General features: G+C 38.2%; 1 protein-coding gene across 3 annotated transcripts in view; it reads left to right on the forward strand.

Annotated features, from left to right (window-relative positions):
- sh3rf3 (SH3 domain containing ring finger 3) overlaps positions 1-15,823 on the forward strand; it is a 292,799-nt gene that overhangs the window by 225,886 nt on the left and 51,090 nt on the right. For all 3 annotated transcript variants that reach the window (XM_008107051.3, XM_062975422.1, XM_062975423.1), the window contains one exon: positions 13,092-13,192. In XM_008107051.3, coding sequence (XP_008105258.2) covers positions 13,092-13,192 — 101 coding nt within the window. The remainder of the gene's footprint in view (positions 1-13,091; positions 13,193-15,823) is intronic.

Raw genomic sequence — 15,823 nt, forward strand, 5'->3', positions numbered from 1 at the left:
AGAGAAAGGATGGTGGCTCTTCTGTCTAACTGATTGGACCAAATAGGTCTTGATCTAGCTGCCCATCTGCCCTGAAGCTATGCAGTACTTTGGGATATGAAGAAAACTCTGGAAAATCTCTCAACTTTGCCCAAAGCAGGACAAAGTCAATTTAAACAAAAATGAAACAAAAAATCTCCAGGATAATCATAAGTAGCTGTTTGTGATGAAGACAACCAGCCTTCCATTTGTTTGGGGTTTTACTAGTGTAGACAAGCCCTTAGAAAGGCCTTTCTAGAATCGTTGCTGTGACATGCATTACACCCAAAAGATCATAGTTGTAGCTCTATAGCAATACTAGTTATGGATGTTAAAACCAATTTAGCAATGGCCACAATCAATAGCCATTAGTCAGATTTGGGCAGTTCAATTCTCTATTTCATTCTTTCTGTAAATCTTGCATGTTGGATTTATTTATAGATATTGTAATTGTGATAGTGTGGAAGGGATAACTGCCAGTATCACTGTGGATTCATGCTCAGGACATTCCATGAAGTTGTTGTGTTTCATAATACACAATCACACATATTACATCTACTAGTGCTTCATCTCAGAGGTTCTGTGTATCTCAGAGAGACTGAAATCTACAGTTCTCTTCATGGTACTCTTGCAGAACTAGAATCACAGCTCTGTTCTTTAAAAAATCCTCTAATAATAATAACAAAAAGAAGAATGGATTTCATGATAGACCTGTCTAATATATAAAGCGGACTAAATGGAAAAAATTAATGGGAACACATAAAGACACAATTAATGAAAGAGACAACTCCAAAGCCAAGATGGGAAGTCTAACCGATTTTTTCTTTTTTCCTTTTTTCCCCTTCTTCTCTGTTTTTTGTCTCTATTTCTATGATTATTCCTTCTCTTGATATTTTCCCACTTTTCTATCGATATATTGTTCCACCACTTTCAATGTATTATGCTTCACTATAAAATAAAAAAAAATATTCAACAAAAAAATCCTCTAATAATATAAAGTGATTGTCCTCTAAAAAGAACCTCTGCTACTGTGAATAATGGAATCAAGCGGTTGTACCTCCATTCATTCATATAGTCTCATTATGGGAAAGAGGTTCCAAATACCCTAGAGATGAATGTGAATGGGGCATTCTTAGTTACAAGCATAAGTATATAGAATAGAGCATAATGTTACAACTGGAGGGCAGAAGAACCTGAGTGTATTCTGGGTGGAGGTAGGTGGTGGTTGACTAACTGCAGAATAGCAATAAGCTAATGTGAAACCAGTACCTGTGAAACTATCAAACCATTGAAAAATCAATTTGGTTAATGTTCAGTTGATCACAAGTCTCAGTATTCATTCATAAAATAGTATAGAAAGGTATAAAAAATTGCTTTGAGATGTTTTCTTCCCCACTTCTCCAACAGATAAAGCTATAGTATTTATAAGTCTCTTAAAGCTTCCATCAAAATTATCCTCTTCACAGAAATGAAACATTTTCTGAATCTGTAAAGAAAAGAAATAATAGTTTAATTAATATGCATAAGTGCTAATTTGGTGTAATTGCTCTGAGTGTTGGACCACATTACAAAACTCACTTAGCCAATGGAATCCACTGGAAGACCTTGGGCAAGTCAGACTCAAACTTGGAGAGAACCAAAATGAACTCCCCCTGTACAGATTCTGCCAAGAAAGCCTTGTGATGGGTTTACGATACATTGGAAACATTTTGAAAGGCACACAGCAACAATATACATAGCTGCCAATGTATAGCATATAATAAAGCTGATGTCACATCAGCATATTTCTTCTTTTATCTCTGAACATTTTATAGAATAAAATGGAACAAAAATTGAATAAAACATATGACAAAAATAAACCACATACACACAGCTACCAAATACATACAGAATAAAGAAAAAGAGGTATAAAACTCAACACCTACCCTATAGGTAAATGTAAACTAATTAAATACAGAACAAAGCCTAAGACTAATACAGAGATGACTTCCAACTATTTTTTCTGCAATTGTGTTTTGAATCTTGCTATCACAGCTCTCCCTGCTTTATCTAGAAATTGCACTTTTTGTATTCATATAACTCATACAACAAAACTAGCCATCATCCAGTCACCATAATTTTCCCAAAAACATCAAACAGGGGTTTCCAATCTTTCAAAACCATTGCCAATTATATATTTTAATAAAAATAGACAATTTATCATTTTTTGTTAGACTGTTTAGCTTTAATAACCAATCTTGATAAGCAAGAAATCACTCTTCCATTCTGAGCATATGTTATCTTATATTGAAGTATTCTTCCATGACTTATTTACGCTGTTACTTTTGTAACATTGTGAGCCGCCCCGAGTCCCCACGGGGAGATGGTGGCGGGGTATAAATAAAGTTTTTTATTATTATTATTATTATTATTATTATTATTATTATTATTATTATTTCTTATTATCACACAATGACTCTTTTGTGATTAAAAAGTAGCCCTGTTTGATTTCTTTTCCTGTACAGTTTAACAATTTCTCCATACTTTTGTTTTCATTTTATCAATTAGTAAAAAAGCTATTGAGAATTAATTAAAGTTAATCCAAACTTTTACTATCACCAGTCTATTCACCCAGAAATGAGATGTGTTGATTTTGCAGAGATCAAGTAGGTTCAGCACAACATATGTAAGCTTATTTCCCCCATATTCACCCTTCCATATACTTTCATAAGATACTAAGCTCATAAAATATGGATGTGCTAAAACACATTATCACAGTATGATGTAAAATCAGATGAAGAATCAGCATTTAGAGATACTGCTGTTCTGATTGCCCAAGACAGCTAGACTTGCCTGCTTCTTTTTTCTTATAAGTTTTATTATCTTTGCTGCTTTGTGCTAGTTGAGAACAGGCATATGGCTAGCTTGTGCATCTAGGAGTACATTTCAAAATGCATGGTGACCTTCAATCTTTCATTGTCAAGAAAACTTGACAATAATTTTAAAAATACGGTTCTGGCCACAATGGTGACAAGGATAGCTTCTCTTAGAATAATGCAGCAGCTGGGGAGGAGAGGCTTTCAGGAATGATGTGTGTTGTTTTTTATGGGGAAAGCCTTGGAAACAAGCACCGTCTTGATCATTATATGAAGAGAATTTGCATCTAGAGCATTTGATGCCTGCACACCAAGTGTAGCCCATAAAACATAAAAAAAAATGCCTTCTAAATTGTGTCTGTCTCTCATGCAGAGTGTTCTTACAGGCTAGTGAAATTGATTTGTATTGAGAATGTAGTACAGCTGCAGGCCAAAGATAAAACAGAGGCTGAGTGAAGTTCGCAGTAGAGCTGTCCGCAAGTGAACCGCCCAGGACAGCTGAGGAAGTCCCTCTTGACTCACTAATCTTGCCCAGCCCTCAGATGGCTCATCTTCTCTCCATTTGCACCCCTTATGAATTATTCCTTCTTGCTATTTGGAAAGGTCACAGGTCAGCTGCTCCAAATCCCTTGGTTTTTCTGACCAAAGATGCATCTCATAAATAATAGAGCGAGGCTGACTGCACCCCACAGCCTGAACTGAGAAGAGAAAGCAAGAGCATAGCCTTTATGTGTTCCAAACAAATTCTGATCTTAAACCGGGAGTCAATTCACGTAGTTCATAATAAGAACTAACATATGCTGCCCAACTGTAGGGCACACAATTGGAAGAGAGCAGCAAGGAACTGCCATGCAGGTTCACCTTCTCTAAATTGCAAGAAACACAAAGTAAACCAAGCCGATTTAAACGGTTTTCCAAAATAAGACGTGGTTCATAGAAGTTCTTACTCTCTGTTCAAGAGAAAATGAGAAAAGACCTTTAAAATATTCAGACGATGGTGTCTTAATATAAACATGACCCAAAGGCAAAGATTTTGCTTTCTGCCTGTGCATGAGAGCCAAACAGTTCAAACTCCTTCTGGGTTGGGATTTGGACAGAGACTTTATCTGCACAATCCATTCTGTCTTTGGCTCCAGAGGAATACTGTTTTTATGCATAGTGATAGTGGTACTCAAAACATATCACATGAGCTCATGAATTTAAAATTAGTTTTGGATGACATGCAGCCTACTCCTTAGCCCAGCATGTTAATTTGAACTGATTTAGCCTGCTTCGAGAGAAAGCACCATAAGTATGTTTGGAAAGTAAGGGTAGACTTTCCCATGCTTGTAATATGCTAGAGGCCTTTATGGATTCCCTTCCCCAGGCATGTTATACTCCTCCACACAATATATACAGATATAAATACTAATTTCGAACCATTGCACAGAAATATCATATCACTGGAGGCGTGAGGTAGGTACAGTATAAGTATGTAGGGCAGGTTGGAGAATGTATGACTCTCCAGATGGTATTGGACTGCACTTCTCATGATCCCTGAGCATTAGGCTAATGGGATTTCCATTGTTTAAGAAAAACTGAAAATATTGCTGCCTAATTGTGCTGCCTAATTCACACCCAGAATCATCATGCTGGCTGTATTCACATTATCGTAAGTAACTTTGTAGTCCACCCCTCCCCCTGCTTTTTAAACATCTAACTTGTATTTCTAAATGCATCCCAGAAGTTTTAAGTTACTGTAGTGTTAGAAACTTGAGAGCTGAAGAAACATTTCATTTGAGGGCAGTATTCTTATTTGGAGAAACTGTGTCCACATCCCCTTTCACTTTCCCCATAGCTATGCCCCTGGGCATGTTTGATATATATAGGATGGCAGCTAAATCAGGACTTAGGTCCATTAAAATTATATTGACTATCAAATAAATATTTTTCATCCATCTTACATTCAGCTGTTTGGTTTTACCTCAACTTTGAATTAGGCATTTAATCTGAATTTCTTGTACACTGAATGTTTAACCCTCATGTCAGAGTCTTCTGCGTTCATCAAGGTGTAAAATATTAACATACATATCTGGATTTGGACACAGAGCTGTTCAATATGTACAAAAGCAATTTGGTTGTTAAATTATGACCTCATCCAAATCTGTCTGACAAATGCAGAACTCCAAGAGTACTAAAGTAATATGAGTTTAATATAGAAACACCATTCTGGAGACATAAGAAAGGAATACATACTTTGAGGAGGGCTACTTGTGGCATTCTGGATGTTGCTGGAGTGAAGCCAGCATAACTGATGATGAGCGATGACTAAAATTGCAGTTATGTAATATTTGGATGATAATATTTGTTAGCAGTTTGACTGCCCTTGATGCAGATTATAAAGCTTCTCTACACAGTGCATCTAGACTCTTCTGCCAAGTTACAGTGTTAGTATTGTCCAGTCAACCTGTAGATACAGCTACATCAGGAAAATATTCTCCATCTTCAATTCCTCTAAGAATGACTTCCTATGCTTTCAGAGAAAGTTGTTACTATATTCATGAATTAGGCAGATAACAAAAATTTCATCCTCATGAATTTTATTTCCTTAGATAATTGGGTGTGCTGACAAAGATAAGATGGTGGATATCTGAGCCTAAGACTCTTTCTGATATCTGAGCCTAAGACTCTTTCTGATAGCAAACATCAAAACTTAATGAGAGAAACAAATTACTCATACAGTTCTTATCAACCAAGTTAAATTAGAGCAATAATATTATCTAGACTCAGGAAGCCAGTGTGCTGTAGTGCTTTGAGAATTGGGCTACAACTCTAGAGGCCAGGGTTTAAATCCCTATTCAGTCATAAAACTGATTGGGAGACTTTGAGCAAATCACTCTTTCTCAGTCTCAGAGGAAACCTCTTCTGAAAAAAATCTTTCCAAGAAAACCATGTGATATGATTACCCTAGGGTCGCCACATTTTGGAAATGACTCGAAAGCATACAACAAAAACAAATTCTCTGAACCAAATCTACTCAAAGCATTGGTCCCTAGTCCAGTGCCAGACATGAGCCCTTGGCTATTAGTCCCTGGAAGCTTCCTGGAAAGAAAAGAACTGTTATACTGGAAATTAGTGCTAGTCCCTGCTGGTTTTCTTCCACACTGGAAGAAAATAATTGCATGTCTTGAACAATAATTGCTTGTCCTGGATATCAGTCTAAGGGGCAGTGCTCTAGACCAGTGGTTCTCAACCTGTGAGTCCCCAGATGTTTTGGCCTTCAACTCCCAGACATCCTAACAGCTGGTAAACTGGCTGGGATTTCTGGAAATTGTAGGCCAAAACACTTGGGGACCCACAGGTTGAGAATCACTGCTCTAGACAGACTGTAGAGGCCATGAGCACAGCTCACAGGATCATAGGAGTACCATTGATTTTGGCTAAATGACATCTTACACCAGTCCTGGTTTGGAATTGCAACATATAACTGTAAAACTAGGAAGTGTTCAAATGAAAGACATGAATATATAATGTCTTGGGTGCTTATGGTGACTATAACACCTACTTTAGTCCTAGTGGCCCAACAGGAACACAGTATGTTTATCACTCTAGACTACAGAGTTGTGCTTTTTGTTAAAAAAAAGTTTCCTCTCAAGAAGCCTGAGTCATCTTTTCCAAGTAGGTAGACACATCATACCAAAATCTATAGGTTTTATAGCATTTTAGGCTGTGTACCCTTATACTCTAATAAGGGTACACAGCCTAAAAATGCTATAAAACCCACAGATTTTGGTATGAAGTTCTGTTGAATGATATCCAGCCTGACCACCAAGTAAATATTCATGAAGGCAGGCTATAAATCTCTTGCTCATCTCCCATTAGAGCCAATAGGTGGCAGAGAGCTCTATGGAAGAAAATCTAAATGCTCTTTTCCTGGTGCAGATAATCCAGTTTTTACACAGAGGGGGCATGAACAGTTTGTTCTTGTGAGTTCGGCAGCCAAGGTGATCCCCACTATTCTGCCCCATGGAACAAATATTTTTATTGCTTAGCCATTATGACGTCCCTATCCAACTACAATAGAAACAACCCCAGTATATTCTATTCTCCAATGTTTCAAGCTGTCTTGATGGGGGAGGAATGTAAGTGCCACAGCTGACTTAATAATTTACAGGCCAGATAAATCTATAGGAGAGTTGGCTGCTCAACACCTTCTGCAGTAGATATGCAGTTGGAGTGGGCCCATCTGCAGCTGTAATTACATTTTGCTGTGCATGTAGGGATGTTTTTAATATATTGCTCCATTAAAGGAAAAGCTGTGTTCTAGAGCTACTGGGTGTTTTGCCTCCCACTTTGGTTGGTAATTAACATTTGATGAGAATGCATGATCTTGGCTGTAGCTCTTTCTTGCCAATATGTAATAGTACAGCTATGAATTAAGTGCTTTCACATTATTCCTAAGAACATTAAGAGCCGGAGCGATTGCATGACCCATTGTTTTATAGAGCCAGTGGATTTGACAGAAATGGGTATCATGAATCTCAAGGACCATTATGTCTGTTTTCTAGCTCCAATATTCCCCAAGGATGATATATATTTTAACCTGCACATGTGAATATCTTGAGTATGCCTTTCTCTTTAAAATAAGTTACAAATATGCAATCAGTGCATTAAAAGGCATATCCTTTTTTGCTAATGAACATGGTGAGTAGTTTGTGGTAAGAGGCTGTTAAATTTGTTTTACAGTTGGAATAAGAAGGGGGGAATTCACCAAAAACAATTCCTGTCTAATGGCAACAATAGTATCCCCCCAACTCCAGTTAAAAATATTGGTACTTCTATCACTGTCCTTTGGCTTTAGTAATTCCAGCAAAAAGATCACCATGAAAAGTAAAAAGCATTTGGGATTGCTTTTAGCTTCCTTCCACATAACGTGAAAAACAAAATTTAGGCAGGAAATGGGAGCTGCTGCTATGCTTTAACTTCTACTATTTACTTATTTATAAATACACATTTGTTGCTGTTAAATTCACAGTGGGGCAGAACCACCAAATCCTTATATTTGCAAAGAGGGCTATCTATGTATACACTGTGGACACCTAAACGGAATAGCAGTAGGGCAGAGGAGCTTGTCATTCTGATTAAAAAACAACAGAGAAGTGCCAAATGAAACATACATACCCTACCTCGTCTCAACAACTATCAAAACCTGTCCTTATTTGTAGACAGTCTATTTTCTCATGCTCAGAGAAAACATTAACATCTGTGTTAAGGAAGGCAGTGTAAAGGTGTCATTCCAGGGCTTGACAAGAGTAGAGGGATTATACTGTATTGGCTGAGCTGAAAGGAAACACAGTCCACTTTTGGTTCAGCCAACACAAAGAATCCATTGACCATAACAGTACTGAACAAGGCAGCATTTCTGCATGTAGCTGCCAGGCCTCGGAGTGCCAGCTGAAATTTCAGGAGTTTGCTATGCTTCTATGGTCTCCAAATGGTATGAGCAATCTCAAGGCAAGTGATACTGCAGAGAAAGAACACTAACTGTATATACAAGGTGGCTTTAAAACATTGGCACCTATCTCTTCCTCAGCTGTGCCATGGTTTACTGGATCAGCATTATGTGTATTGCACTTTCACAGTGTTGGTCATGTCTGTACACCAGGAGCTGAGAAGAGAACTGGTGAGTATATGCAACATGGCAGTGAAAACATAGAAGTCTACCAATAAATACCAGGTATTTCAGACTAAATGTCTGTGGAAGGAAATGGCAAACCACTTCTGAGTGTTCCTTGCCTGAGAAAACCCAATAAAATTCAGCAGGCGACTTGAATAGGCATACACACATATAAGCCTTCTTGTTTCATGAGACCGGACAACAGCAGCTCGGGACTGGGGTTAAAAGCTCCCAGTGAACTGTCCCTCAGATCTCAGGGAATGGGAAACTGACCTGGCAACCACGGGCTGAGAAGTGAAACCAAACTTCATATTATTCCCCTCCTCTCCACTCCACTCCACCCCTCCCTCACACACACACATGTTGGATTTCCTGTAAATTTTGCAGATACCTCTCTCCATATGAGAATATCCAGACCTTGAGATTTTCAGGAAGTGTCTTTCTATCCTTCACTGCCTCCCCAGGTAGAGATAGGACCTTCTCGATAGCTTCCCACGGAATCTGCAGCTCCCTTTGAAAACTGGTCATATATTTAATCTTTCCCAGTTAAAGTGAAAGAAGCCAAGTGTGCAGGAAGAGATATTATTTTGAGGAAATTGGATTTGATGAGTGGAAAATATGATCTCAATAAAGTGGTCGTGAGCCTGAAAGGTTTGTACAAACAGAGAAACTGTATGCAAACAGATCTATGATAGAGTGTAAATATGAATTGCAAAAAAGAAAAAGATTGTATTCAAACATTAGGAACTATACCTGACAGTAAGAGCCATTTAACAGTGGAATTGACTGCCTGGGAGGATGGTAGAGTCTCCTTCACTGGACATCTTCAAAAAGAGATCATTTTTCAAGAGCACTTTAGCTATGTTTCTAGAATGCAAGAGGTGAACTAAATGATCCTTTCCAACTCTGGCTGGATTCACATTAGGGATATATTCAAGCACTAGTGAGCATGATTCTGCCCCAAGTAGACCCAGCTTAGGCCACACTTAGCTATTTAAATCTCAACAAAATTGGTCTTGAATGTCACATAGCCCCCCCCCCCCCCCCCCGAAATCATTTTTGTACAAAGTGGCATTTTTGACATGTATATATATTATTTTAGGCCACATGGCCACAGTGGCTGTCCTTTTTCTTCTTCTCAGCATACATAAACCTATCAAAGATTGGTTTTCTGCCAATCTTACCACCAACCTTACACTCCAATTGGATGACTAACCCATCAAATCTCCCTTCCCCCAAGGAAAGGTAAATGTTCTTGCCTAAACATTTTCTCCCTCTTCTCTCTGTCCCCCTCACTCATCAACTGCTGGAAGGATTTGTTTAATTTTATTTTATTATTAAGAAGGGATAGATCCGTTTCATCCTTCCTACTTCTCCACTTTCAGCCTGCTTGTCCGAACCTGCTCTCTTTACACCCCATTTACCCCATTGAGGCTCAGTGTTTGATCCTGTCCACACTCCAGTAAAAGACTCATGTAATAAAATTCAAAAATATTAGCACACATCCTCCAGTGAGCACAGAATCATACTCCTTTGAAATGAAAGTAAAACAAAATGGAAATACCAGGCTTTCTGGACCTTAGGGTAACCACCAACCAACCTGTCACCCCCCACACCCACACAAACACACATTTCTACCCCAATTCTGATAGGGGCACAGGGGCATTTTTCTTAATCTGCAGAGTAAAAAATGAGTTTTTAAAAATGGTCTTAAAGCTTGAAATTGCATTATAGTAGAGCTTTCACTTTAAAAATGGAGGAATGGGTATATTCTGTAAGTATATAATTTTTCACCCATGTGGATAGAGCCTCTGTGCTTCTAGCTTTGTCACACACTGACTCTACTCTTGTTGTGGATAACAATAGATTTTAAGCTATTATGTTTGCGATAGAAAAAGGGACTCACTTATCTCCAGCACATGAAGACTAATCCTATCCAACAAAATGTCTGAATTGGTCCATTGCAGAGAATTGAACAACTCATTTCAACCTAACTGTGGTGCTTGGGATTTTATTTTGCTGCCTTGTTTTGGAGGAAGATGTGTGTTTATTCTTTTCTTTTCTTGGGCTTCAGATTACTTTAGGTCCATTGTCTCTTTCCTATATATTCTCTGAAGAGTTCTGTGTTTTCTCTCTCTATTGTCTTCAGAAGTACATTGCGTCCAAGTTAGACATCCAAAGCTCAGCATCAAAGGCAGCTTCTGTCCCACTGCCCTTCTGCCAGTTCTTGGTGCTGCCATCAGCTAAGTAAATGACTGACAGAAATTTTAAGATTAGGAAATGGTGAGCTAGAAATAAGCATTAAAACTTTGTCACACTTCACAGCTTATGAAATGTGCCTCTACTCATGGATTTGAGAAATCCCACAAGACTTTGTAAAGCAAAGGAAGGATTTATAAATATATTTAATACCAGGTCCCTTAATAGCTGAATCAGTGAATTCACCACTTTCAAATGGATACAGAATGCTGTAAACTCAAAAACTTTTAAAATCATAGAGCCATATTCTATCCAGTGGTAACAGATTAAATTTGGATGAATTGATGGAAAATGGGGTTTATTCAATAGTTGTAAGTATTTCTAAATCTGTATGATTGAAATGTATACTCATCCTTGTAATTGTCATTATTATACTTAGGCAAACTTTTTACTTTCTTTCCTGAAGCTGCTATTACAACAAAATGTACATATCCCTCCAAAATATGTTCGTAGTTATCTGGTTATAGGTACAAGTCCTATCTTATTGCAGTTATGAACATGCCATGTGAGCTCAGAATGGAAAACAATATGTGTTTCAATAAAAATCCTTGATGATAATTATTATTTCATTGCCCTGTGATTCATTCCTTTTCACTAAAGAGATCAACATAGCTGGTCATAAAAAGTAATATTCAAGCAAAACCAATGCTGGAACAAATTACAGTCTGTGTTTTTTAACAAACATGTAAAATATTATTATCACACAAAAAAGGTAATAAAATGATCTAGAAGGGAGATGAAGCCATTTATCAAATTAAACTCTGTTTCAAAGGGTTTAGAGAAATTGTGTAGACCTTTTGAACTAAGATTTGCTCTCCAAGATTCATATATTATACCTGAGCCTAAACCATAACTATTAATAATCAAGTTTTCTCTTGTGTCAAAATAATTATCTTAGAATGTATAAAGACGAAAAAACATACTTTAGGATAATAAAAAATACTGCTAAATTGTAAAGGGAATAAATATGTATTGTTTGATGTCTTATAGTTTAATTGCACACATGATGTATAAGCACATAAATGCTTAGGAAGCATATTGGCTCCTTATATTCCACTCAATTAATTGCTGTACTCCATTGGAACCCCCCAAAAGGAGGGGGTCGTCTGAGTACTATAGGGCTTCCAAGACCTTCCCTACTGAATATAGCTTGCTGTTGTGCCCAGAAAACTTTCAGCAGCATTAAGATGTGAAACTCCAAAAAATGAAAATAAGGAATGTTTGGTTCATTTATTTGTATGTTTCTAACATCACTTCCGAAAGTCACAAGGGATTGTAATGGCAGGGTGCCCCGGAAGTATAATAGGAAATTCTTCAGTAAAATGGTTCTCTTTTTTAAAAGATAGAGAAAGAGGGAATTGTTCCCTTCTGTTACATGCAGACCATTTGTGTGACCTGGGCTGGGACATTAACCTAATATTGCAAAAATGCTGCATTTGTCTTTAGAGCAATTATGCCATGGCAGATCTTGGGATTAAGGGAAAAGATATAGAGATATTTTTGATTCTGCAGATATTTGTGATTAAAACTGTCATGATAGCTAGGGTTCCTAGAATGAGAAGTCCAAGGGCTTATCTAAACTGAACAGAAATGTTCATGGACTTCCAGCCCATAATGCAGGTAAAAACCAGTTAATCTGATTTTATCCCATTTTAGCAGAAGTTGGGAATGCTAATTCAAACTAGTCTGTTCACATGAACCACATGAACCTCCGTCCTTTTTCTCTCTGTTCTACAACGCAGGAAAAAGGCATGGTACTTACCTGAGCTGTCCTTTGTTACTGTAGCAGCTGGCCATGGAGCTCTGGCGAGCTCGTGACCATCACTGGGCACTTTTGCTGATACCAGCAAAAGTGCCCTTATGACCTAGAAAAGTGTGTGTGTGGGGGGGGGGGGGGGGGAATCAGCAAAGGTGTTCATGAAACCTGTAGAAAGGCAAGGGTAATCTCCTTTCCCTAGCAAGTTTGGGTGATGTCAGCAAAGCCACCCAATGACAGCTAGGAGCACTCAGGTAAGAGTGACTATCCAATGAGGCTATGAACTGAGTTTCACCCAGCTACATTCCTGCCACTACCACGGTTCAGAAGCAGAGCATGTAAACAGCTCCATTGAAACTGGGGATGGTCCAAAGCCACAATGCTCTGGACTAGCCCTAGATTTAGGTGATGGTGTCATGCAGATAAGTCCCCAAACATCTGGAGAGCCAAACATTCCTTCATCATGGCATACATTTTTAACTTTTGCCAGCCCTATATAGGTTTTCATTGTACGATTCATTGAGCTCCATTTTTGTATTGTTTTTAGGATTCTGCTTCAGCTGGATCTGCAACCATGGCTGGACCCAGAATGAGTGCAATTACTGGGGATCAGGGAACACCACCAAAGGTCCAGCTACCTCTCAACATGTAAGTATCCATTTGCCTTGAAAACAGTCCATGGGTCATCTGGCCTTTTTTCTTTGCAGTCATAAAGAACAGGCATTCACTGCAAAGAACACTTTACATGTAATTGCCAGAACCCTGGACATGGCCCAGCCTTCTGCCAGAACTGATAAATGAGCTATGAAAGGCCAGGTCACCTTTTTTACCTTGTCCATTTATTACAGTTGTATGAATCATTGTATGGCAGGCTAGGTGCCTATCGGCTAGAGAAAATCTATTTTTGTAAATTAAACCATTTGTGAAATAATGTCCCTGATACAACTGAACACCTGGGACTAGCTTTGTTAACAGGCTTGGTCTGTGGCACTCAGTTTTGTTTCACAGTATAAATAAATTAGGATATATACTATGTGATAAGCGTTTTAGCTTAAGTAAAAGATAATATAAGATAATTAAATGCTACTTGGAAAATATCAACACTCAGATGCTATATTGTACATTTGCTTTTATTCCAAACAAGACTTATTGCTGAAACAGACCAAGCAAACAGTCTCCAAACTTGAAATGTGAGCCTAGTTCAGATCCAGCTTTCTCTGCCAGCAAAAGGATTCAGGATGCTCCAGGCATTGGCAGAGGAAAGCCGTCTTTGCTAATTCCACCCTACCCATCCCCAGCCTCCAGCACAATCTCTTGTTCTATTTTGGGGAGACTTCCAAACCCTCTGGAGCAGTTGTTTGAAAGGAAAAGGAAGCTGCAGAACAAGGGGAAATTAGCAAATAGCACGTCTTTCCCCGTCCACGAACAGCAGTGCTCTACTGCATCAAAAACCTTTCACAGACTGAAAGATCTTTACTGTTTTTAGATGGTATAATCAGGACCCAACCTAAAAGATTTGCCAATGTGTGCCTGGGTTTAGTGAGTTCCTTTAACAAAAAGAAAATAATTCGAAGAACTGTAAGTACTCAATGTGTGGCAGAATTAATTTCATTTGCCTTCCAAAATGAAGAACTGTTTTCAAAACCATATTGCTTGCTTCCTGATGCATTTCACTTTACAAAATGGTAATCAAAATGTCACACTCTCTCAGCCCCAGAGGAAGGAAAAGGCAAAGCCCCTTTGAGTAAATCCTGCCAAGAAAACCCAATCATAGGATTGCCTCAGGGATGCTAGTAAATGGAAACAAATGGAAGGCACACAATAAAAGAATATACCATAGTTGAATCTTTGAGGTGATATGTATAGTTGTAGATTCATATAGTTGATTATTTTATTAATATTGCAGTTCCTTTAAGATCAGCTGGGAAAACTATGAACCTAACAGTCACTCTCTCTGTAAAAATTAAAACAATCGAATCACAACTTTGAATATTTGCCCTAAGGACACATGGGACCATTTTGCACATTTTGGAGTCCCAGAGCTGTTTTATATTAGCAATTTCTAACAGGCAGTGATCTTGCATATTTGTCAATGTGCTCTACCAACAGGCAACCACCCCTACTTTAAGTGTAATGATTTCTTTAGGCTTCACAATGTAGAGCAAGTGTGAATGTGTTCTGAGTCTGTTATCTGAAGGTCAGATTTATATATCGATCCTATCAACGTCTGTCTTCATTGTCAGGAATGTACAAGTCGTGGCCTTGGGATGGTTGTCTGAGGACTCAGCTTCAGAGTCAGTGTTTGGCATTATCACTACTTTCACTACCAGGCATTCAGTGACCTGTGCTTTCTTTATACTAACATTGGTCTGGCAGATTTCATTTAATAGACATCACTAGAAGTCTCTTGTGCCTATGAAACAATATCTAGGAAAACATTTACTCCTTTTAATTATAGGAACCAAGGGGGAGGAAACAATAGTTGTTTACATGTTGTGAATCACTGTTGCAGCCAAAATAGCAGACTATAGCAGATTACATGTAATGGTAAACTAAGCACATCCTCTTTTTTCTCTCCCACCCCCTTTTCCCCATTCCCTTTCCTCCCCTCCCTCCTACCAACCCCAGGGCCTACTTCCATACCTTTTGCCTCTGCCATCCATCACCATGTATCTTTTTTTTAAATATCAAAAGCTTTAATAAAATTTATATTAAAAACAGAATGGTGGAGGAGAAAACATCTTATCATATAGGATAACAGGAGTGCCTTTTTGTAGACATAATACAAACATCAGTTTACATGCACACTTGATAGTGGACATTTGATTCGGCGTTTTGTTAAAATTTAAGGCAAGTGATGCCTTCCTTTTAGCTGTCAGTTGCCAGCAATATTTCACCTGACCAACTTATAGAATACTTTTCATGTATATGGGAGAAAGAAGAAATAAGCACCTTCATGCTCTTAGTGCCTGGAAGCCAAGCTTCACTTCAAAGCAATTGTATCTCAGACTTATAATAGACCTACAGAGATGACATTAACCACAGCACCATGAATTCAGCATTATAAATTCAGTCACAGTTGAATCCCTCAGGCCCAAGTTAAAGCTGGAAATTCTGGCAGGCAACTTTTAGTGCTGAATATCATAGATTAAAACTGTGTCAGTTAACTAGTTCCCACCCATAATACTGTGAAATGTCATCTTGTGGCTTTGAAATTGTGAGAGCGATGTTCTTTTTAATAGTATTCGTTCATCATTGTACATTGGCATGAGTGGGTGA

The sequence above is a fragment of the Anolis carolinensis genome, chromosome 3 (genome assembly GCF_035594765.1).
Source record: "Anolis carolinensis isolate JA03-04 chromosome 3, rAnoCar3.1.pri, whole genome shotgun sequence".
NCBI classification, from domain to species: domain Eukaryota; kingdom Metazoa; phylum Chordata; class Lepidosauria; order Squamata; family Dactyloidae; genus Anolis; species Anolis carolinensis.